We start from the raw sequence: 24,226 nt of genomic DNA, 5'->3' as shown, positions 1-24,226 counted from the left end.
GCTGCACTGGTCTCCTGCATCAGTGGTGAATCCCCCCTTCTATGTGAAGGACTGAACTCTTGGTCCAACTTGGACCACTGTCCTTCTGGCGACCATGGTGGAGCCAACGAGGCCTGAGTCTGCTTGCTGACTCTTGTTGGCAACTGGTGAGGCAAGGGCAAGTAATGACGCCTCCTGAAGAAATGGGACTGGGACCGGTGCTGTGACGGTGAATGGACCCTCCGGGGCAGGGACCGATGTCCAGGAGACTGCTTGAGGGAGAGTGACCAAGGCCTAGGGGACCTGCAGCTAGAAGCTCATTGGTACCAGCGATACAGAGACAGATGCCTCGACTCCGGAATCCCATGCCTAGTAAGTGGATAAATGTGTCAAGGACCTGGGTCTTCTAGCTGGAGAGCCAGGATACGGTGCCAGGATCCGAGGTCACAGAGATGGGGATCTGCGCCTATAGTCCGGCGACCAGGGGTGCACCGCCATCCTCTGAGGCTGCACCATGAATGGCTTGCCCTTAAGTGCGGGGGTCTTAGCCTAGTGCGGTGCCTGCAGTGCTGGTAGGCTCATTTGGTCTTTGGCCACCGGGGCCACCTCAGGCACTGATGGCCCTGGAAGAGGCCGAGGACTCGTCACTTCCCGGGGCTATGGCGGGATCCTTGTGTAGCCCCGAAGTGGGTGCAAGGCCTGACATAGGTCCTTTGCCCAAAGTCCCCTTCTCCAGTGCCAAGGGACTCCTCGTCTTTTGCCACTTCTTCAGCACAGGTAAAGGGGAATGGGGCTCAGCGGAGGCCAGTGCTGGTGGTGCGCTTCGCACCAAAGCAGAAATACTCGGCGTGGGGTCCACAGTGGAGGGCTCTGATGCACTTCCGCATTTAAAGTCAGAAGTTTTTACAAATCTGATACTTGTCTTTTCTGTGGGATTCCCCCAGGCACTTTAGGCAAGTATCATGGGTATCAGTTAGGCACAGGCCTGCTGCATGTCGAGTGGGGCATGCCCTATTCTGGGACAAAGTTTCAACCGGGACTCTAAGGACACTAACCTGACTATACTAACGGCTAACTAACTACTTACAAACTACTTTACAACTATGTACAGATAAGAGAATGACAGGCTATAAAGAACCGCTAATGCTCTTGCGATCTGCAAGATGAGGTGCTTCAACCATCATGAGCAGTAAGGAGCAACTGACAAGGCGTAGGATCGGTGGCGCCTAATATACTGATGGATGAGTGCGGCACTCAAGGGGGTGCCACAGCTGACCCCACGGACACCGCTAAGGCAGAAATCTCCGACAACTGCGCATGTGGGTGTGCACATGCCTAGAATGGAATCAACACAAGCAAGCAGTCGAAGAATAGAAAATTATTCTTACTCTAGTCTCCTGACAAAATTAGCAAGTAGTGCTAAAAAGCTAGAACTGCATAGTGGTGTCCTGACTGGAATTCATAAAGAATTCTGCTCTTCAAACTTCCCAGTTCTAGCAAGCTCTACTTTTTTCTCTATTTCTGGTGAGAAAGCTTTAGCAACAGGTGGGGTTTGTGCAATGATCCAAACATGGTCAAAATTCGACTTAATCTAATCTCCACTAATAGCTCAACTCCACAGATGAGCTCCCTCACCTGAGTTTACTTTATCTCTGGCCCTCACACTTGTCCTGGATTTTATCAGTTGCACTGTCCCAGGCTATTGTAAATTGTCTTGAATGATGATGAAAGGAGATATGCAGTGATACTGTAGCTGTGTTGATCCCAAGATGACGACTGATGGCTCTCAAATTGAGGACCAATCATGTCTTGTATTAACATCAGAGGAAAACTGGGGAGCCAATGGAGGAAGGAGAGCATAAGTATGATGTATTCTTGGGTGTCTGACTTGCTGAGGATGTGGGCCATCACATTCTGCACAAGATGACCCTTCCGTGTGTTGAATCCCAGGTATAGTGAATGACAATCTTCATTGGATCTTGCAAATCTTAGTTTAGACCCCCCATGGCATCTACATATGCTGGGCAGCCTTCTCAGGAACTTGACAACTGTCAATTTTGAGCAGAAAGTAGAATCAGTTCGTATCCCAAGTCAACAGTGGCTTTTCCAAGCTCTGTGGTCTGCCCAGAAGCATGACTGCTTCTGTAGTTCCCTGGACAGTAGCATTATTATTAAAATGGTGTCTTCTGTTAACTGGGAATTGCAATTTAAGGAGATAAAATGCTGTTGCCACTAGGGCAGCTGCATTAAGAATTATTTTTTATTTCTCTGCCAGAAACTACAAACTCATATTAGTGGCAATGAGTTGTTCAAAGGGCTGAATTATTTCATTCCTTATTGAAGACTTGGAATGACTGTTCCAGTGGTGTCGAAGTCCAAAAATAGTGTTCAAGTGAATTCAAGTGAATACAGTGAATAGCAAGCATAGGCCTGCACTTCTACTAGCAGAGATTTCATCTGGTTAGAGTTACAGGCTTGGTGAATACATGGATGGGAAAAATACAAGGAAAACCCTGATGACAGAGGAAGTGATATTGGTGATTCCAGCTTAACAGAGCATCAAAGCCATAGCATGATGCTATGGGCTGCTGTGCTGCAGAAGTATCATCTTTAAAAAGGGACATATGAAGATCTGATCTACCCTAGTCCTTAAATATTATTAATTTGTTTTCTGGCAAAAAATGCTAAGTACATTTTGCAGTTTCCATTGAATAAGCCTGTCTTGAACTTGTTTTCTTTGCCTGTTTTGAACTTGTATATAGCGAAGATCTTCACTGCGAAGAGCCATCCTGTAAAACGCTGTATTTCAATTATATGTTCAGACTTCAAGCATCATAGGGCAGAAATGGCATCTTTGTCTGCATGCTGTACAGCACTGAGCACAACACACATGTATCAAAATGGGAACAAGGAACGATCTGTTACTTTTCCACTCACATTTACTGCCCATCCTATTAGTACGCCCACAAAGTGGAGTTAGAAAGAACTAAACTGAGCTTCTTGAATAATGCAATATGGCTTTACACAACAGACAACTAGCCTAGAACTCTTTGCCACAAGACATCATTGAAATCGAGAGTTCTGCAGGATTCAAAAAAGGACTGGACATTTACATGAATAATGAAAACATCTACAGTTACAATTGAAGATGATCAACAAAACTGAAGTTTGGAAAAGATATAAACCTTCATGCTTCTCAGCATATGGGAATCACTAAACTGAGGAGAGGGGTAGGAAAAAAACTGTTACAGTCCATAAATGCCCACTTTGGGTCTTCTTGCACCTTCTTCTGAGACATCTGGTATTGGTCACAGTTGAAGACAGGATGTAGTGGACTAGATACAGAAACTGAAATCTTTGCTAATGATTCCAAATGTCTGTACAGAGATTTCAAAAGGCCTCAGAAAATATTTAATGCAACACCTTTACAAACATGCAAAAACAGCAACGTGTAGTGTAGCACCTGACAGGCAAGGAGCAAATTATTCATTGATGGACAAGATTCATATAGCTGTTTGAAGCAAATCCAATGAATGCTAAACCAAATCACAGAAGTAGAGATATGAAGAACTAAGAAGCAACTTTTCTCTTGTAATTGCAGGGAACTAATAATGTGAGATACCACTAACTCTGATTAGCTAGTCTCAACAAGTAAGCGAAAGAACAACCACAGCATCAAAGTTGGTACAGGATTCTTTTCTATTCAGTTTTTTACACAATGGCCATAGCCCCATGGCTTATTGAAGCTTTCTAGAGTAAAAGCATACAAGATGACTTATGACAAAATGTTTCCTCACCGTTCGTCCAATCTGTGAGGTGCAGATTAAGTAAAAAATGTTTTAGCCTTTTGTAAATGTTAATTGGTTGTGAGCTTCTTTGTGGAAAAGCATGAGTCTTACCCTCAGGATAGACAGTTTCATTAATCTTGAAGAGCCGAGATGTTAAGGGTGACTGAAGGCCGAGAAGGTGGGACAGTCTTTAGCAAAGCAGTGGAACAAGTGATATACAGGGATGAAATGCTCTTAAGCAGCCAATCTTCCTGAAGAGGTAGGTGCTGCATCCTGCACCAGTTACTGCATTTTTTAAAATGTTTTCAAACCATGGTATATTGCAGTGGTTTTCAACCCGTGGCCAGTGGACCCCGGGGGTCCGCAGACTATGTCTAAGGAGTCCGCAAAAGGTTGTCATTATCACGGAACCAGTGATTATCAACTTGTGGTTCATGGGGGGTCCGCAGACTATGTTTAAGAGTTTCAAAGGGCTCCGCACCTCCCTTTGACATTTTTTAGGGGTCTGCAAATGGAAAAGGTTGAAAACCATTGGTACATTGCATTGCAACACTACAATCTGGAGTTAACAAAGGCATTTCTGATCATAGTCAGGTCATAATCTGAGAGAATGGGGTCCATTCTCCTAGTTAACCACAGATTGTAGGAGGCATTTTTTCATTCCCAATGTTGTATGAGTCCAGTGTCAGTGTGAGGTCTAAATCCCTGAAGCTGCCTGTGGATACTGGATAGGACAGCAAAGAGGATGTAACTTTGTCATATTCCACAGCTGAAGGCTTTGAATCAATCACTATCACCATTCTCTGGGCCGGGACCAAGGATGTGACAATCTAGCCATCTGTAATTCTGCCAGCAGTGCTGATGAGCAGTTCAAAGTGCTGGATTACCTCATTCTCTGAAGGACTGGAGTGCATGGAACATGATGGAGGTTGATGCTCTGATATTATGCAGATATGATACTTTCTTCCTGAGCCACTTCCCAACGATCTGCCCCAGGCTGATCTGCTGGGTGCTCAAACTTACCACCATGCTGCAACACAGATGACAAAGATCATAAAATTACAGTAGACTTGGATGCATTATAGTACCTGTAAAGAACAAACATCAGTGCGACTGACAGAAAAAAATTCAACATATTCTGACGATATTGGCACACGCTTGCAACAGAACTTCTTCATAATGAAAACATTGTAATCAATTTGCACTGCCTTTCCAGTTAGTTGTCATTTGCCATCTCTCTTGCCACATCTGATTGGTACAAGTGCAACCCTTCACGTGTTCTGTCTGCCTCTCCTTCCTTGCATGCAGACCAAGGGAACAAAAACAGCATGGCCTCCTTGGGTGCTGGCTGCTCAGTTCTGCTACAAACTGCATGAGAACACAGGAGACATGGTGATCCCCTCTGCCACTCTCTATTTGTTTCCATGACTCTTGCACTCCAGAAAAATTATTTATCCTGGGAAGGAAAAGTGTTAGAACTTGATTTAAATTGATTCTGAAGGGTATAGTGAAAACATCAGATCTTAGCATCTGGATATAGAACTAGCCCATCAAAATGGCACAGGAAGTCAAAACGGGTTCAGGAAATACCATCAGCAGTCTAGATTTGTTATAAACAACAGACTCCAGTTGGTAGCCTCAGAATCTTTCTGGTAGCCACTATGCAGAGAAATGAGAAAACAACTCCTTTGAGACAAGCCTTGACTGATCTCCATAAGGACACAAAAGCCCTCTGATTTTCTGGAGTTCTTGGCAATTACTACTTTGTGCAATGCCAAGTCTGAGAATTCAAAGACAGTACTTTGCAACATTTAAAAACAGAAAGTAAATACTGCTATATTATGGGATGTGTACATACAAATCCACATTTGCTACCTTCTGGTGTAACAGCATTGCATTCAAGGAGCTTCATTTTCTTATATGTAAACATACATTCAGGTCAAATTCAGATAGTCTGTTGTTCACCCTGAGAAAAACTTTCACTCAACACAATGAATCAGGCTGAGAAATGTCAAGTAAACAGAAATGTATTAGAATGGTAAACAAAAACCATTCAATATTACAAACAATGGCTCTACTTTAATGTACCAAACAATGCTCTCATCAGTCTTGACTGGTTAATAAACTTAGAAACAATTTGCAATGTAATCGCTCAGCAGAGCAGCAGGGAGCACAGAAGCAGCTATCAGAATTTCACTTTCTTCAAAGTGTACAGGACAGCAGTTTCAAATAATTCACCATCAACTAAGACATTTTTCAGATAATCTAGCACCTTCTCTTTCCATACAAGTCTTAACATAAGCCTTTGGTTTGGAAACCCAGAAAGAACAAAAATGATCTATTCAACTTGCTCATTAGCAAATCTGTAATACTGTGCATCACTGATGAGACAAATGATATTGTACATTAAGCTTCTACCCCATTGTTCTCAATGTGGACAATTATTTAATCCATCTTTTACATCAAGTGAAGCCCATTTCTTGGCCAGAGCAAGGCATCCTTTTAGTTCTAGATCTGAAAGTTTTCACTACTACTTTTAAGTGAAATTAAATTTTGTGAGGGGAATGAATATGCATTGATGGGGAGTCAAATAGACAATATGATCTATTGTGACCACAGGGACTTTCTGGGCTCCCACTGAGAGGGCTTCCCACATTCACAGTTTTCCATTACTTGTTTTAATTTCAAACTCAGCAATAAAGGAACTTTTTTCACACTCCACATTACCACCTGGAGTATTTCAGTGCCACAGAATTAAATTCAAACCCACAGATAGCAATGGAAATTTAAAACAGCTGAGAAACTAACAATCCAGGGAACACTTCAAAGAGCAGCTGACCTCCAAGATGACAGAAGATGTAAAATTACTGTAGGCCAACAAGAGCCAAGGCCTAAAAAAAACAGCTGGCTACAAAGAGGAGAGCAGGTGGCTCCTGGAGTCCCCAGGTAAGACATGCACTCAAACAGAAGCATGATGCCTCTTCCAGATGACGGCGATTTTGAACATTCTGCCAACATTTGAAGACAGACCACATTTAAAAGATAAAACAAACACCAAGAGAAACCCATGCTGTATGGTCCACCAAACTCACTGGGTTTATAATGGAAGTTTATTGTTCTGCTTCCTAGTACAATAAGCTACAAGGTACGTACAGTATAAAATGAGAATGGCCACAAAGCAAAAAAGTGATACAGACATTCTGTTACAGTACAGTGGAGGAAACATTCTCTGCCTAATTTTTCCACGTATAGCAGCTACAACTACTGACGCTCCCTCCCCTCCAAAAAATATTAAAATGAAAACTCTCTCGCTTAGGTGCAGCAGAATTGTATGTCTTTTGGGGACACTGGTTATCACCCGCCAATATTTCAAGGAACTTTCAGAAACTAAAACAACAAAAGAAACAAAAATAATCTGTGAAGATGGTAGTGACATGATCCATGTAGGATGCTCATGCCACGCCAGGTTCAGTTCTCCTCAAAGTAAACGGCCTGTAAAGAAAAGAAAAGTCTGTTACACTGAGAAATGTATCAATAAAAATGGTCGGAATTCAAATATAATAATGTAGAATCTGGAATTGGAAGAACTAGGTATCCAGCTTACATATATTCCGGTTGTCCTTATCATGAACACTTACACTCTTATTACTGACAATGCTTGGAGATTTTGAAGGCTGATACCCCTTTTCCTTCAAACTTGAGATACTACACACAGGAGATTACACACCAAGGAAAGTGCACAACTGACAAATCCACCTACCATTCAAGGCCCCAAAAAGACAGTTACTCACCTTTGTAACTGTTGTTCTTCGAGATGTGTTGCTCATATCCATTCCAGTTAGGTGTGCGCACGCTGCGTGCACGTTCGTCGGAAGATTTTTACCCTAGCAACACTCGGTGGGTTGGCTGGGCGCCCCCTGGAGTGGCGCCGCTATGGCGCCGGATATATACCTCTGCCGACCCAGCCACCCTTCAGTTCCTTCTTGCTGGCTACTCCGACAGAGGGGAAGGAGGGTGGGTTTGGAATGGATATGAGCAACACATCTTGAAGAACAACAGTTACAAAGGTGAGTAACTGTCTTTTCTTCTTCGAGTGCTTGCTCATAGCCATTCCAGTTAGGTGATTCCCAAGCCTTATGTAGGCGGTGGGGTCGGAGAGAAAATGTGGCAGAATGTAAACTGCTGAGCCAGAGGCTGCAGCATCGCTTGACTGTTGAACCAGAGCATAATGCGAAGCAAGAGTATGGACCGAGGACCATGGAGCTGCGCGATAGATCTCGTGGGTAGGTACACGAGAAAGCAAGGCGGCAGATGAAGCCTGAGCCCTGGCAGAATGCACGGTGATGTGGCGTGGGGAAATGTGAGCCAAATCATAACAAGTGCGGGTGCACGTCATCACCCAAGATGAGATCCTCTGAGAAGAAACAGGTAGGCCTTTCCTTCAGTCTGCTACTGCGACCGAGAGTTGGGGCGTTTTATGAAATGGTTCTGTCCGCTCAATATAAATGCGAGCGCTCTACAGATGTCCATGGAGTGCAACTGTTGCCCCCATTGCGTTGAGTGTGGTTAACATGAAAGGCCGAAACCACCTTAGGGTGGAAAGCCGGGTGTGGTCGTAACTGCACCTTGTCTTTGTGAACATAGTGTACGGCAGAACCACCGTAAGAGCCCTGAGCTCGGAGACTCATCTGGCCAATGTAATGGCTACGAGGAAAGCTGTCTTCCAAGACAGGTATAGCAGCGAGCAGGTCGTTAACGGCTCGAATGGGGGGGGCATAAGTCTGGTTAAAACCAGGTTGAGGTCCCAGGTTGGGGCTGGGCGGCGTACTTGAGGGTGTAAGCGCTCCAAGCCCTTGAGGAACCTCGAAACCATAGAGTGTGAGAACACGGAACGACCACCTTAGCCTGGGTGGAAGGTAGAAATGGCTGCCAAGTGCACCCTCAGTGATGACACCACTAGGCCCTGCTGTTGTAGGCCAGAGGGCAGTCCAAAATAGAGGGGATGGAGAACTCAGTAGGAGGAAGATCAAGCGTTTCGCACCTGTAGGAGAAACGCTACCACTCAGCCAGGTATGTTGACCAGGTGGAAGGCTTCCTGCTACCCCGGTTTAGTCATGCAGCAGATACACCGTGAGGTGAAGAGACTGCAGGTCCGGGTGGCGAAGCCTGCCGTGGTCCTGAGTTATGAGGTCTGGGTGGAGTGGCAGGGTAATTGGGTTGGCTATTGACAGGTCGAGCAACGTGGTGTATCAGTGCTGCCTGAACCACGCTGAAGTGATCATGATGATGCCGCCCTGCCCCTGCAAAGTTTGAGCAGGACCCAATGAGCCAGGGTGAATGGTGGGAAGGCATAAAGGACAGAACCTCGGACATTTCCTGTTCTCGCGGTAAGCGAATAGGTCTACGTGGGGAAAAATCCCCACTTCTGGCAACAGAATGCATCACATCGGGGCAGAGCGACCACTCGTGAGGCAGGAAAGACCTGCTGAGTCGAAGCGCCAAGGCGTTCCGAACGCCTGGGAGAAAGGACGCTACCAGATTTATCGAGTGGGTTATGCAAAAGTCCCAGAGATGGATGGCCTCCTGACAAAAGGAGGAGGACCATGTCCCTCCCTGGTTGTTTATGTAGCACATGGCCGTTGTGTTGGCTGTAAACATTGACACACCACGGCCTCGCAGCTGCTGCTGGAACCCCTGGCACGCCAGGCGGACTGCTCTCATTTTTGGACATTGATGTGGAATGCCAGCTCCTGAGAAGACCAAAGGCCTTAAGCTCGAAGGTGACCAAGGTGAGCACCCAAGCCGAGAGATGACGCGTCCGTCGTCAGGGACAGTGAGGGCTGGGACGGATGGAACGGCATCCCTGCCCACACCAGGGAGGGAGTTAGCCACCATTCTAGGGAGCCTAGAGTGCTCGAGGGAATGGTGACTATCATGACCATTGGGTCCCTGTCCAGGCGGTACGCCGATTTGAGCCAAACTCGGAGAGGACAGAGGCGGAGCTTGGCGTGTTTGGTTACAAACTTGCAGGCAGCCATGGGACCCAGGAGACCGAGACAAGTGCGAGCCGAGGTTGTTGGGAAAGTCTGCAGACCTCGGATGATTGTTGCCATCGCCTGAAACCGCAGCTGTGGTAAGCAGGCTCCGGCTAGGTCGGAATCCAGGATAGCTCCTAGGAAGTCTAACCTCTGCGTGGGAACCAGAGTGGATGTTTCTATAGTGATCATCAGGCCTAGACGTGTGAATAGGTCCTTGGCGATGCCCACATGCTGAGTGACTTATGTCTCAGAGTCTCCTCAGATAAGCCAATCGTCCAGATACGGAAAACGCATATCCGACGTCGGTGGAGGTGGGTGGCGACTACAGCCATACACTTGGTTAATACCCGTGGGGCTGTAGAAAGGCCAAACAGCAGGATCGTAAACTGGAAGTACTGCCGGTTGGCTAGAAGCGGAGGTATCTCCTGTGCGGAGGGAAGATGGCAATGTGAAAGTACGCGTCCTTCATATCAAGGGCGGCATAGCAGTCTCCAGGATCCAAGGCGGGATAATGGTTCCCAGGGATATCATGCGGAACTTCAAACCTTATCATAAACTGGTTGAGTCCTCGCAGGTCTAGGATAGGTCCGAGACCTCCGTACAAGTTGGGGATTAGGGAATAATGGGAGTAAAACCCCTTGTCCCTTTCGTCCATCGGCGTCTGCACCTCTTGTAAGAGGAATTGCTCTTGAGAGGGGTCCCTGAAGAGGAACAGGGCTGGAACAAATTGAAGGTGGTACCCATACTCCACCATGTGTAGGAGCCAGCGATCTGAAGTTAACTGGGACCACGCCAAGAGGAAGTAGGAGTGGGATCCCACCTGTAACTAGTACGTCGCTCTCGGGCGCACCTTCGCAAGTTCGTCTTTGGTCCCGGTGATGATTGTGAGGGACCTCGATCTTGTCCCTCTAGAGGTCCTGACGGTCGTCTGCGACCACCTCGGCCACGCCATCTGCCAAAGTCCTGTCTGTGGCTAGGCAAAGAGTACGGCGGTGTGGCTGGGGACGGAAAGGCCTGCGTTAGGTAGTCGGCGTATGCACGCTGAGAGAGCGCATTAGGACCCTGTTGTCCTTCAGGCTTTTCAGCCTGGGGTTGTCTTCGCTGCGAAGAGGCCTTTACCATCAAATGGTAAGTTGTGAATGGTATACTGCCACTCCGGCAGGAGGTTTGAAACCTGAAGCCATGAGGTGCTCCTCATGGTAACACCCGATGTCAGAGCCCTGGCTGCTGAGTCTGCTGCATCCAACGAGGCCTGGAGGGAAGCTCTGGCCACCTTTTTTTTTCTTCCTCCAAGAGGGCAGTGAACTCTTGGCGGGAGTCTTGAGGGAGAAGCTCCATAAACTTATCCACCGTCACCCAGGTGTTATAATGATATGGGCTAAGCGAGGCTTGTTGATTTGCCACGCAGAGCTATAAGGCCCCTGCAGAGTACACCTTGCGGCTGAGTAGGGTCATTCGCCAAGCCTCCTTCGATTTCGGGGCTGGCGCCTGCTAGCCATGCCATTCCCTTTCCTTAATGGACTGAACGACTAGTGAGCAGGGAGGAGGACGGACATAGAAGTAGTCGTACCCCCCATAGAGTATCGGCATTCGCCTGGATGGTCCGAATAAACGGGTAGGGCCCCTCTAGTGGGGCAACCGCCGATAGAATGTCCACTACCGGGTCCCCTACCTCCAGGACCTCCTCCACCTGGAGGTCCATATAGAGTGCTACCCTTCTTAGGAGGTCCTGATGGGCTCTCAGGTTGTTGGTGGGCACATCAGAATTGCGGTCCTCAGCATAAGAGCTGTCCGCATGGGATGACACTGACGCGTGTCCGGATGGCCATGGAGGTGCTGAAAAATCGTGGTCAGAGTCTCTGACTCTACCGGACCTTGCCCAACTCGGCACCAGGGACTGGTATCGGGAGGCGTACCAGTACCTGGAACAAGATCTGAACCTCAACCAGAGCGGTGCCGGGAGGTTGACCAACATCTCGAGGCTCGATGTTGGGAGTGGCTACGGGAGTCGCAGTGCTGGGAGCTGGAATGGTGCCAAGAGTAGCGGGTCGGCGAACGGGACACCGACTGGTGCGGCGAGTGCGACCGGTACCGAGGAGGAGAACAGCATCAGGACTGCAAGTGGCATCGGGAGCGGGAGTGCCGACGGGACCTGGAGTGTCTGCGAGACCGTGATCATGAACGGTGCCGCTCTGCTGTGCCGACAGAGGATGGTCGTATCAAGGGAGGCTTGCCAAGAGACTGTATTACCCGCACCAGCGGTGCTGGGGGTTCAGGCAGCATCTACTCTGTCATGGCAATGAGATCCCTCGCCGCTCGGAATGTCTCCGGCGTGAGGGGAACAATAAGCTCAACCACAGCGCGTACCGGGGAGCTGTCAGGCACCGGATTTAATGGCTCTCGTGGACCAGGATCGACTGTGCCGATGTCGTCAGTGCCTCGGCAGGTGTTGGTACCGGGCGATCCGACTTAGACAGGCTCTCTGGCTGCGGTGCAGTTGGCATGGAAGCAGCAGGAGCAGGAAGCTCAACCACAGCGCGTACCGGGGAGCTGTCAGGCACTGGATTCGACAGCCCTTGTGGGACTGGGGTCATTGGTGCCTCGGCAGGTGTCAGTGCCGGGCGATCCGACTTAGATGAGCTCTCTGACTGCGGTGCAGTTGGCACGGAAGCAGCAGGAGCAGGGAGCTCAACCATGGCACGTGCCGGGGAGCTGTCAGGCACTGGCAGGAGGAGTTGTGAGCTTTCTCGGAGAGAGGGAGCGATGCTGAGTCGACTTCGGTGCCGGCGACGGCCGGTGCCAAGAGGCCTTGGCAGAGCCAGCGGGGTCCAGCGCCGGGGAGGCACTTCTGTCCGCCGACTGACCAGCGCTCGGTGCCGAAGGTGGAGGGGTAAGTGAAAGTCCTGCTCCATTTTGTTCTCGGCTTAAAAGCCTTGCAAATGGGGCACTTAGCTGTGAAGTGCAATTCCCCGAGGCACCTCAAACATGAGTCGTGTGGATCTCCTGTTGGCATCGGCTTGTGGCAGGCCGAGCATGGAAGGAACTGAAGGGTGGCTGGGTCGGCAGGGGTATATATCCGGCGCCATAGCGGCGCCACTCCAGGGGGCGCCCAGCCAACCCACCGAGTGTTGCTAGGGTAAAAATCTTCCGACGAATGTGCATGCGGCGCGCGCACACCTAACTGGAATGGATATGAGCAAGCACTCGAAGAAGAACAAGAATATCTGAAGGGAGAACCCTAGCAATGTGTGCGCTTTAATCTCATCCTCAACTCTTAAAAAACAGTGAGACTAAATTTGCATAATGGTGGAACACTTACCTTAAAGGTACAAAAATTCCATATTATAATTGTCTCAGATATATTTGGTGCGGTTGAGGGCTCTCTCAGCAAGATGACCACTTTCATCTGTGATCTTTTCCCAATCCGTTTGTCCAACCACAAAACCAATGGCCCTCTTTCTGTCTGCATCCTTCTTTTCTTCTAGGTCTGCCCACCTTACCTATGAAGAACATAATGTCAGTAACACAGTCCTTCAAGAATAAACACTAGAACACTAGTAGGCCTTTCACTCACAGACTAGTGTACAAAGAAAATTCTTAACCTGCACTCAATCATTTTGGTTCTGAAACTGAAGACCCAAATCATTCTCTCAAAGGAAGCAGTGGATGTTCCCCTAATTACATCATTTAAAAGGGAATGTCCTGAATGTATGTCAGAGTAGAGAAAAATCTTGCACTGGCTAGGGGATGGACTAGATGATTAAGTCTTTTCCATTTTAACACTAATAATTCTGTGATTCAGAGCATAGTGGTTGCATTTATTCTAAGGCTTAGAGGAAGAATATGGCAGGATGCCTACTGCCCACAGGAAACAAAAGAAGACAAGAGACCATTGGAAAGTATTCTTCTGTGTGAAGGGACTGAGGGATACTAGGGGAAAGCCACAGAACACAACAGTGCTTCTGTAAGGAAGGATTACATAGGCTTACTTCTTAGTGTTCACAACCATAGTGTGTGCAAGTCATTATTCTCCTGGTCCCAAATGAAATGGAACAGAGAACACAATGTTGAACTACAGTTTTTTCATAACTATAATCCTTCTCTGCATCTACCTTGTAAGCTTAATTACATCCTGGAGACATTTAAAACTAGACTGGACAAAGTAGAGGAAGATATACTGTAGGGAACAATCCTGCACTGACTGAAGGAGAGTCACAATAAATAGTTCTTTTCTATTTTTGGCTTTTATGACACATTTCTGGATGAACCTTTTCACTACCTCATCCACTGTGCTAAGCTGCTCATTTATGTCCCGTCCCACCTTGACAACTGCCACTTCCTCCTCTAAGGCTTCTTAAAGTCACTCACAATCTTCATCTCTGATCTGTTCAGACCTCTGCAGTCACCTTCTCACACACACATATGTGCACATATGGAAGGGGAGGGGGAGGAAGAGGAGAAGAGGGCATAAAAGCAATTAATGGGAGGGTTGTAACCAAGACACAAGGTAGAAAGAGTGATGATAGGGCTAGAGAAGCAGTATCTGCAAGCAACTCATGGAATGTCTACACAGCAACTAGACATCCATAGCTAGCCCATGTCAGCTGACTCGAGCTTGCAGGGCTCAGGCTGCGGGGCTGTTTCACTGCTGTGTAGACTTCCAGGCTCGGGCTGGATCCCAGTCTCTAGGACCCAGCGAGGTGAGAGTCCCAGAGCTCTTGGGCCTGGAACTCTGCACAGCAATGAAATAGCACTGTAGCCTTAAGTCCCAGAAGCCCGTGTCAGCTGACACAGGCTAGCCTTGGGGTTTTTTTGTTTTTTTTTTGCTGTGCAGACATACCCTCAAGAACAAATCTCTTCCCCATCCTGTCCTCCAATCCTGATTTCTGCTGACTCATTGGCCCCAATGCCCACCCCTCACTTACTAGCCCAGTTCCCCAACCTACTTAGTTCAATGTCCTCATTCTGCCAATCCAATGTACAAGGAAATAACTTTTACATTTATTTCTATTACCACTAATTTTGTATAAATATTTATATTTATAAAAATAAAATGTTAACAAATGTGAAGAGTATTTCCTTGCTTAGCAACATAGGGGCCCTGGTGGGGATGGAACCAGGGAGAGCTGCTACCCAGCCTTGCTCCCCACCTCAAATCCCATTCACCTCTGAAAATGTCTTACAGTTTGTGAGGAAGTGGTCCACTGGAACAGAGCTCTCTGTTAAACCACAGGACATTCACCAGAAGAAACCTCAGGTCCTCTTCTCCAGACTTATTTCTCCCTCTAGTCACCCCGCACAAACTCACACTGAGTACCACTCTCCTGCTAAACCCATTCCTGGCCTCCAAGTAACTATCCCACTGTTGTCCTCCCCAATCACCTTCTTATCCTCCTGCCAAATACTCCGTAATACCCCCACTCCTCCCAGTTCAACTGGCCAAAACTAACCTCCTCATCCATCTACCTACACTTTTAAAAAATCAAACATGCGCTCCACAAAAATTAGCTTAGAGTAAAGGTTGCTCAAATGCATTTTCTATGAACATGATCTTTAAAAATTAAGAAAGGTCAGTGTTAACATCCACACCAACCTCAATTTACATTTTATCACTCAAACACAATTACAAACTCCTCAGCTCCATGACAAACTCTTTTAGTTTTAACATACAAGTAACCACAATGTATACAACCAGTTCCTCCCATTCCCTCTGAAGTGCACAACCTGCACTTCAACCTCATTTTTCCATGCTCAGTTAGTATAAACACTATGATTACGCACATCTATAGGGAATAATATAGCTTAAACTTGCTGAGATTAGAGTTTGGGTTATTGAATGTATGTTGGAATTAAAAGGGAGTTTGTTGTTGAGCTGAAGACCCAGACTATATTTTATTGATGCTTAGGGGAGTAAGACATAAGTTGGTTGACCATAGCTGTAAATGAGTTTACTGTCAGTTTCCTTGATTTTTAGTGACTGTCTTCATAGGAAATGTAATTAAGCAACCTTATTCTAAAATACCTAATTTTACGGTAGATCAGTGTTTCTTGAACTGGAGTCGCCGCTTGTGTAGGGAAAGCCCCTGGTGGGCTGGGCCAGTTTGTTTACCTGCCCTGTCTGCAGGTCCAGCCAATCGCAGCTCCCACTGGCCGTGGTTCACTGCTGGAAGCAGCACGGGCCGAGGGAAATACTGGTCACTGCTTCTAGCAGCTCCCATTGGCCTGCAGCTGCGAACCGTGGCCAGTGGAAGTCACAATCGGCCGAACCTGCGGACCTAGCAGGTAAACAAACTGGCCCGGCTCTCCAGGGGCTTTTCCTACACAAGCGGCGACCCCAGTTTGAGAAACACTGTGGTAGATTGTTATTTTAAGTGATGCTCATGCACATTTGTACATTCATGCGTCTCCGTGCAATTTTACTTTCTGTTCATAGAAATATTTTAAGCAGCAGCACACATTCAGGGATGATAAAGGACCAATTTTTATTTATACACAAAGAAAATCACTCAGACTGAATCTGTCCTGAATTTAAGAACACATACTGTTTCCTTCACTATCCTTGTTACAAACCCTACTACTAAAATGGATTAACTTTAACAGATCATAACAGTCACATATGTACCACCCATGTTATTTTCTTCTTCTCTCATATACAACACACAGTACAAACTTACTAGCCTCTTTTCTGCATTATATACTATATACCTTTTGTGCCTCTGCAAAACATACACCATACACAGAATACCCATATCCATGACTTCTCTTGAAAGTCGGCATCTTTATATAGAATGTTTCCTTAAGGACAGCATATCTTTTTGCTAACTCTCAAAAACTGAGACATATGCTGTTAATCTTCACTATCTTCAATGGCTTATTTTATCACATCAAATCTGTATGTGTTTGGAAGACCATGTCCTTAAAAACAGTCTGCCATGGCATCTACTGGGACAATGAAATGAAACGAGTCCACAGTAATCCTGTATGCAGGCAAACTGAATGAATGGTGCAGACTATGTTCCAGAGAGAATGCTATTTGAGTCCTTTAGAGATATTAAGCACTAAAGGAGTTTATTACCCTCTTCTTGCCAGGTTCAGAAGCACGTGTATCATAGTCATCTGGAAGCTGAAGATAATCCTCCATCCTGCTGGCAATTGCTTCCCAATCACGTTTCCTCTTTGTGCCTGTCCGCAAGCCATCCAGCTTGTCTGAGAACAAACACAGAGCCTCAGCGTTAAAGGAGAAAATGTGTGTAAAAGGCACACAAACAAGATGAGAGAGGGGACACTTTCAAAAGGATGAGTCTGTATTTCACAGCAGCAGAACTTGCATATCCAGATTGTGTTGATGAGTGGAATGATCGCTAGTTTGTTTCAACTCACTCCCATTTCCAACTTTTATTTATCTTTCATATTAATTTTGTCAGTAACACTCAGTATTGTTGTTTGTATGAGGGAGGAAAACGTATCTTCCTGGAAGTTCACATCATTCAGAATCCATGCTCAGCAGGCATAACGCTGCCGCTGGAAGCCGTTGGTGGAATGACAGTCTCATCTATTCTGCAGTTTAACACAATATAAATGCCACACATTTTCTTCCCAGTGTTGGGTTTAATACTGTGTCAAACATAGTATAATATGCAATATCAGGAACTTGGTGTCCATCAAACTGTTAAACCTACTAAGGACTGTATAAGTAAGCAGTTTTTGAAGAATGCTTCTACTGAACACAAAATCCTGGGACTGCAGAAAGACTCAGAATCTGGTATTATTCATGGTGTGAGAGGTCACATACACGACTGCTCTAGAAGTAGGTTTGTCCAAAGGTCACTTTTTAATTCTGTTGCTTACTGAACCAGAGTGACCAGCCCGAGAGATAAAGTGAAACAAGATGACATTTATTGAGTTATAAGAACTTGCTCTTTTTGGCCACTTATTCAAAGCAGATTGCTAGTGGTAATGAGACAAAGTATATAAGGTTAAGGATTAATAGGTGCTAAGACACAAAACTGTCTTTACAGAGCTAAAAATATTTTTTTCCGTTTGTGTTTACTCATTGGTTCATAATGTCATGTACTAAGTTTGTTGCCCTTGTATTTTCAACAATTTCTATAATCATTGCCATGTTAAAGTATATGTAGAGTGACTTTTTACAGTTATTTGGTGTTCTCTGTAAACCGTTGCCAGTGAGGACAGCGACACTAGCTCAGAAGTCCCTAACGTTATTAAATTAGCCAACAGGAGATCTCTGAAACGAATCATATACAAAGCAGCTTATTTGCTGGGCAGCAGAAAAGAACAGTATAAAAATGTGCATCCAAAGAATTTCCCTATGTACATGAATTTTGTTTTATTTAAATTAGCAAAGAGCAGAGTAGTACTGGAGGTCATGAAAAAAAAAAAAACGAATGGTGCCTTGTGCATACTTCAGTAAAACTTCACATGCCAAACAAAGTGAATCCCTCCCTTATTCAATGCTAGAATTTTCAAGTATCCATTATGACCCATTTAATTTGGACAGATTCAAACCTTTCATCTGCCCAAGCAAAGCATTTTTGAATCCCCTCCCCAAAGACACTACAGTTAAAAATCAACACAGAACAGCTGTATCTGCTTTCTTGATGTGCTAATAGTTACAAAGAATAAAAGAAGAAACTTAATGCAAAGTCAAATATGCCCAATTTGTAACTACGGCTCCACAGAGAGATGTCATCTCCTTTCAGGAGAGAAACTCTAGGCATAGGAAAGTCCTTTATATTGCTCTAGCAGTAAAGGTATTTCCAAGCCCATTTAGTATTGTTCACAAATTACTCAACAGAGACCACTGCTATCATAAGGAGCTCCAGAATAAACAGCATTGAAAAGGAAAGCAGCACACTCATTTAGGAACATTTAAGTTGTGACAAATGGAGAAGTCGAGGAACTCTGTGATACAGCAGTCATATCAACACTTTCCCACTGCAAAACAGAATTTTCTGATGCAATGTGCAAGTAGTAAGCACATTTGATCACCAGCATGAAAGAGTTAATTCTCCCACTTTGCCTGTGTATGACAAGAGTTGCAAATCGGTACCTGAAAGTTTTGCAACATTCAAATGTAAAAAGGTGAGTTAAGGACTGCACTGTCAGTTTGAATAATCCTTCTTTTAAGAATTCCATTATCTTGGTATAGAGTATGTTTTTAAATTTAATCTCCTTTTGTGTTTGAAGCTGGCTGCCCTTCCAGGGACATCTGCTTCCATCCATGCCGTGGTACTTCAAGGCATGTCCAGAGGTGCCCCCAGAGCAGACACTCCTTAAAGCATTCTCAAAGTCCTATTGCAAAGATTCTCGGTACATCAACTCAGAAGGGTTCCTTGTTATCAGACAAGGTTTCACTTTGTAATATGGAGCCCGCGACGGTAGTTATGGAAAGACATGGTTATTTAGCATCCAATTTTCAAACTTTAATAATTCAGAGTTTAAAGTTCTAAAAACAGCAAAATGGCAGTATCCTTAAAATCTGTGAAAATTTTTAAAAACTCACCTTTGTTATTTTAATTATAAAAGCACCTGAAATTAGCCAATAACTTTTTTTTTCTCAATACTGGCCACCCCTCCAAAAAAAGTTACAGTTTTTGTATTTTTTATGCAACAACTGATAGTGGAGTGAGTGAAATGTTATTTGCATCCTAAAATAAAGTTTTACAGTGCAGATAAAACTTCAGATATTGTGAAGTTAGTTTCCCCTTCTGTGAGGTCTGAACATTGTACTATTAAACCATACTTCTAAATAATATACTCAAAGAGGCAATTGTACCTCAATCAAGACAACAAGCATTAGCCCATTTCTGTAAGCTGTAAATGGAAGAACTTGCTGCACAAATAGAGAAGGGCACATTGATATAGCAGTAGTTACATTTTAAATGAAAATGTGGCTGTGGTTATATCCAGAACACACACGGAAAATGGGCAGCAGTACGCAGGAACACAGTATTCAGAAGAGGAATGTACCATCCCCACCAGAATAAATATTAACCAAAGCAAGAACTCTGAGGCAAGGAGATTTTCATGTTCTTGGTGACTGTCACAAGTATGTTCAGCCAAAAGCTCAACATTTCAGACATTCTCCATGACATACTGTAGCCAGTAAAATTCTGTTGTACCTGTAATAATATTTATAAATAAAAATAGAAAGCACAACAGAATTTGTAGCTGCCAAGTGATCTGGGTGAACCGATTCCATCAAAGAAATGTATTTGGCTTAAGATTCTGCCTTTAAACCCTTGCACCTCTGTAAAAGCCTGTCTACGGGCTGTAAACATGCTGGACTGGCCAGCATCTCCCAGGAAACAACCCAAATCTGGAATAACAAATCTGTATTACAGCTTTACATACCATTTAGTATATACTTTTAATCAGTCATTGCTGAAATGGACTCTTGGGAATAATTATGGCTCACCAAGCATTACCCTGGAAATCCTAGGATGGATCTGATATAATCACTTTTAAGTCCCAAAATGCAAGATTTTTAACCACAGTTTTGGCTGACAATGCCTGAATTTATAGAGCAATCTTCTAGGAAACAGAATCCATTACAATGGAATGTAGGGCTCTTTGTAGCGATATGATACCTGTTTTTAGCATATTTTGTTTTTTCTATAGCTTTTTGTAGAATTGAGACTTATTGGGGAAGGGGCTATTTATATCAAAACTGAGATAGATTCAGTCTGTTTCCAGGGACCTCTTTAGCAACAGGACACGGTGACTGTGGAATACTGGTGTCCTGTTAGCTGAGTTCCTGATGAAAGCTAGTTACAAGAAATGTGAACAGCTGATGTCAAGAGCAGTGGCTAACACCATCATTTTGTAAGGAGTTTAACCTTGCAGTTTATTATATATTTATTTGTACATATTTGGGTTAAGTGGAGATGATCCTATATTTCTTTTACAGTTTGGATTTGAGACCTGGAAAGCATATTATATAAACAATTATTTTGCTTCTATTTTTTATTAGTGACACTTAACAATGGAGGCGGGAGGATATTTTTAAAACCTCTAATTTGTTAGTTTCTGCTGCAACCCATATTCAGTTTTGCTGGGGATGCTACACAAAGAATGATTTGTATTTAAAACAGTTTAATTGTTCTATGTATCATACACATTTTAGGCTTCTGTATTTAGTATTCGTAAAATATGTGTAACTGAGGGATTTTTGGGGGGTGGGGGTGTTTAAAAATGTTAGTTGTGTGTAATGGGACACTTCCGTTCCTCTTATGCACATTTAATGAAAAACAAGAATTATTTAGAATATAATACGATAACCAGCAGCTTTCAATTTTTTAACCATACATACAGTATTTTCCGCTATGATTTCCAAAGCAACATTTCTTTAAAATTATCACAGCAAGCTCTAAGAAATAAGCTTAACAATGGACCAGGATTGTGAATTCTACAGAAAGAATGCACACAAGCCTCGGAATAAGTTTCTTCTTTATTTGCTTAGCTGTTTGATAGGCCTCAGATACTGCGAAAAGGCTCATCCAGCGGTGCTGAGGGTATCAGGAAGTCTAGATGTTCCATCAGGATTTCAATGACTCATCAAGAGAACTTGGCAGCAGAAGAGATGCTGCTGCAAAGCAGTCAAACAAAAGGCAACAAAAGGCCATTTATGTAAACAGAGTCTTCTGGTGCCATTTCTATGATGCAGTTAGGGTTTGAAAACAAGAATATAGAGGCATGTATCCCATACTCAGACTCAGTTCAGAGGGTGAAGCAGTTATATGTAGTGAACTTTCTCTTTGAAATTTACACTACACATCCCCTTTCAGATATTTATTATTTTCTCATAAAGGTGACTGAAAGTGATCCTTTTACTCAGGTTTGTTCCAAGATCTTGTTTTAGTACCATTCCTGAAAGAAACATTGTTGCTCAAAAATTGCATATTAATGGAAATTCCTTTGCATGCACACATGCTCCATCACTCGGCCTTGTGCCTGCATATCTCTTCCTGATTTTGATGGAAATATCAGTTATAACAGATAACATCCAGCAGAACAGCAACATCAGTGAGAATGGTAGTGGAGTTAAAATCATCCCCTTCTATTCCAGAAAGGTCCATTCTGAATCCCGTGAAAAGTGTCCCACAACTCTCAAGGAATTTCATTTGAACAGCTGACAGTAATTTTTATATCTAGGTCTTTGAAAGAAAGTGATTATGACTGGATCATTCAGAACCAGATTCAGAGTGTGGCGCTTTTTGCTATCTGGTCACATGACAGTTTTGGAAGGCTCTCCAGTACTGTTCCCTACTAAACATTTCTCTTAAGAAAAAACAGTCTCTCCTTGATTATTAAATTAACCATATTCTCCTGTTAGCTCAAAAAAAGTAAATATAAAACAGAAGCAGGATAAGGTATAGTATTTATGTTTCTAACCCCTTTGTGAGATGCCGTAGTAAAACTGAATGAAAATGCAAGGAGAAGGGTACACCAGCCCTTCCTTCAGCCAGCACCACACCCATGTTACAAGACAGACACTTTTTCAATTGAAAATTTAGAGTCAAGAAAAAAATGTATGCAGCACGAATACGAATGTGGTGTAGTGTGAATGGATTCAGTTGCCTATTTACAACACAGAGGAAGAATGAATTATTGCATTTTTTTTCTTTTTAAACAAACTACTTTCTTTGAACAGGTGGATGAGCATCAGTATGGAAATGTATACTCTATGTCAAAGCGTGTAAAACAGCTATGGCTAGGAACATTAGACTATCTCTACCTTTACTATCGCAGAAGAGAGAACCTACATTTTATATGGAAGAGAAAGGTCTTGTAGATTCACATATACATCTATGAGATCAATACAAGCCATTTTGTCTTTGGCAAGAAAAACATCACAAATAAGCAAATTAAAGTTCTGCACGTACCATCAGATACCAACTATAGAAAACAGGAAAAAAAAAATACCCACCTAGCTTTGCCTCAGAAGTGTCCATCTCCCATTTGCTTTTCGGAATGTAACCCTAAATCACACATAGAGAGAAGCTCGAAGGATTAGAGACACACACACACACACATATCACTTTTGAACTGGAAAAAGCATTATAATGGGAGCTTAAAACATTTCTTTTGGTAAAGTGCAATTCACAGTTAGCAACTAAGGGAAAACGGGTTACTAGATACTTCAGAACTTCTATAACCACTTTATATTCAGTGCTTTTAGTGGCTCTTTTGCATTGCTACAAGAGCGCTGCTTCTGCAAACACAGAACAAATTTAACAGATAGCAATAGTACTGAAACTGTATGCAAAGTTACAACATTATATTGCCCAAAATGGCATAGGTTTTGTAACAAAAATTATCAGGTGTTGAGAATATTCAATGCATTACAAATACAACTGCAAAAAAAAAAAATTACATTAGCCATATGCTCTTAAGAATGTATTTCCAGAACAATTCACTACAGCAAGACTTCACTGAATATTCCTATTAAAGGAACAAACAAAAATTTAGTATGCAAAGTCAACTTAGTATGAACTCCTAACATTAAATGGTAAATCCTTTTTTTAAAAAAAGGTTTTATCAGTTTAAATTAGAGTTAGATTTTGTTGAAACATGAGATATAAACACTAAAAAAAGTTGCTTATTGAAAAACTGCAAATGTATCATAGTTCAAACATTGCTGGTCATACAAATGCAACTATTGTATCAATAATAGAAAGAATGCATTTTATATGTAAAAAGTATTCAGCTACTTTATTCCATGTGACTCAATTTTAAATTTTGCAAGCATCCATTTGATTATTCTTTTATGATATTTCCATTTTACAGTGCTTTCTCAGTGAGGATTTAGTTATACTATTTGCCCATGATCTCTCATATACTCCAGTTTTAGCTACTTAAATTGTTATACTATTTAATGATTCTATGTTATCATATTAAAAAGCCAACATATTGTATGAGAAACTTGTTATAAGTATTATTCTCTCTAAAGGGGGTAAGCATCCCTATAAACAGGTTTCAGCAAGAGATTAGTCCCAATCCTTAGATCAATTTTATTACACTAAACTCCATTTCTATTCTCTATAGATATTAGGGTATACTGGCACTATACAGGCTGACTACTAGATTAGAGTATAACATTCTAGAGAGAGATGCTGCTGTTGCATATATTGTATTTATATACACCACAGCATGACTCTTCTGAAGTTTTTATACAATTCTATCTTTTATCCAGTTGTAGTTTCAGTATTTTAAGAATGATTTTTAATTTACTACAGATTATGTATTTTAAATTGCAAGTAGTTTTTTAAATCAAATATGTATTTAGTAGGAATTAAGTCATCTGTGTTGTAATCATTCACTGTAACGAACATGTATATTTACATCAAACATTTTAGTAGTTGTGCGTTAAAACCTGTTCAAAAGCTCATTTACTACTAG

At 43.5% G+C, this 24,226-nt stretch overlaps 1 protein-coding gene across 3 annotated transcripts in view; it reads right to left on the bottom strand.

The window, feature by feature from the left end:
* YLPM1 (YLP motif containing 1) overlaps window positions 1–24,226 on the bottom strand; it is a 96,668-nt gene that overhangs the window by 26,692 nt on the left and 45,750 nt on the right. Inside the window, exons 18-21 of one of the 3 annotated variants that reach the window (XM_050955638.1) lie at window positions 22,755–22,806; window positions 16,881–17,011; window positions 13,125–13,305; window positions 6,860–7,259 (exon numbers count right to left, since the gene is read on the bottom strand). The exons of 1 other annotated variant lie outside the window; for it this stretch is intronic. In XM_050955638.1, the coding sequence (XP_050811595.1) occupies window positions 13,159–13,305; window positions 16,881–17,011; window positions 22,755–22,806 (330 nt within the window). In that variant the 3' untranslated portion in view covers window positions 6,860–7,259; window positions 13,125–13,158. Of the gene's footprint in view, window positions 1–6,859; window positions 7,260–13,124; window positions 13,306–16,880; window positions 17,012–22,754; window positions 22,807–24,226 lie in introns of those variants that run through there. One more of the 3 variants, XM_050955639.1, reaches the window with a different exon arrangement.

Source organism: Gopherus flavomarginatus, chromosome 5, assembly GCF_025201925.1.
Source record: "Gopherus flavomarginatus isolate rGopFla2 chromosome 5, rGopFla2.mat.asm, whole genome shotgun sequence".
In the NCBI taxonomy this organism is placed as follows: Eukaryota; Metazoa; Chordata; order Testudines; family Testudinidae; genus Gopherus; species Gopherus flavomarginatus.
Note: the sequence above shows the minus strand (reverse complement) of the source record. Positions and strands in the feature narration are given on the sequence as shown.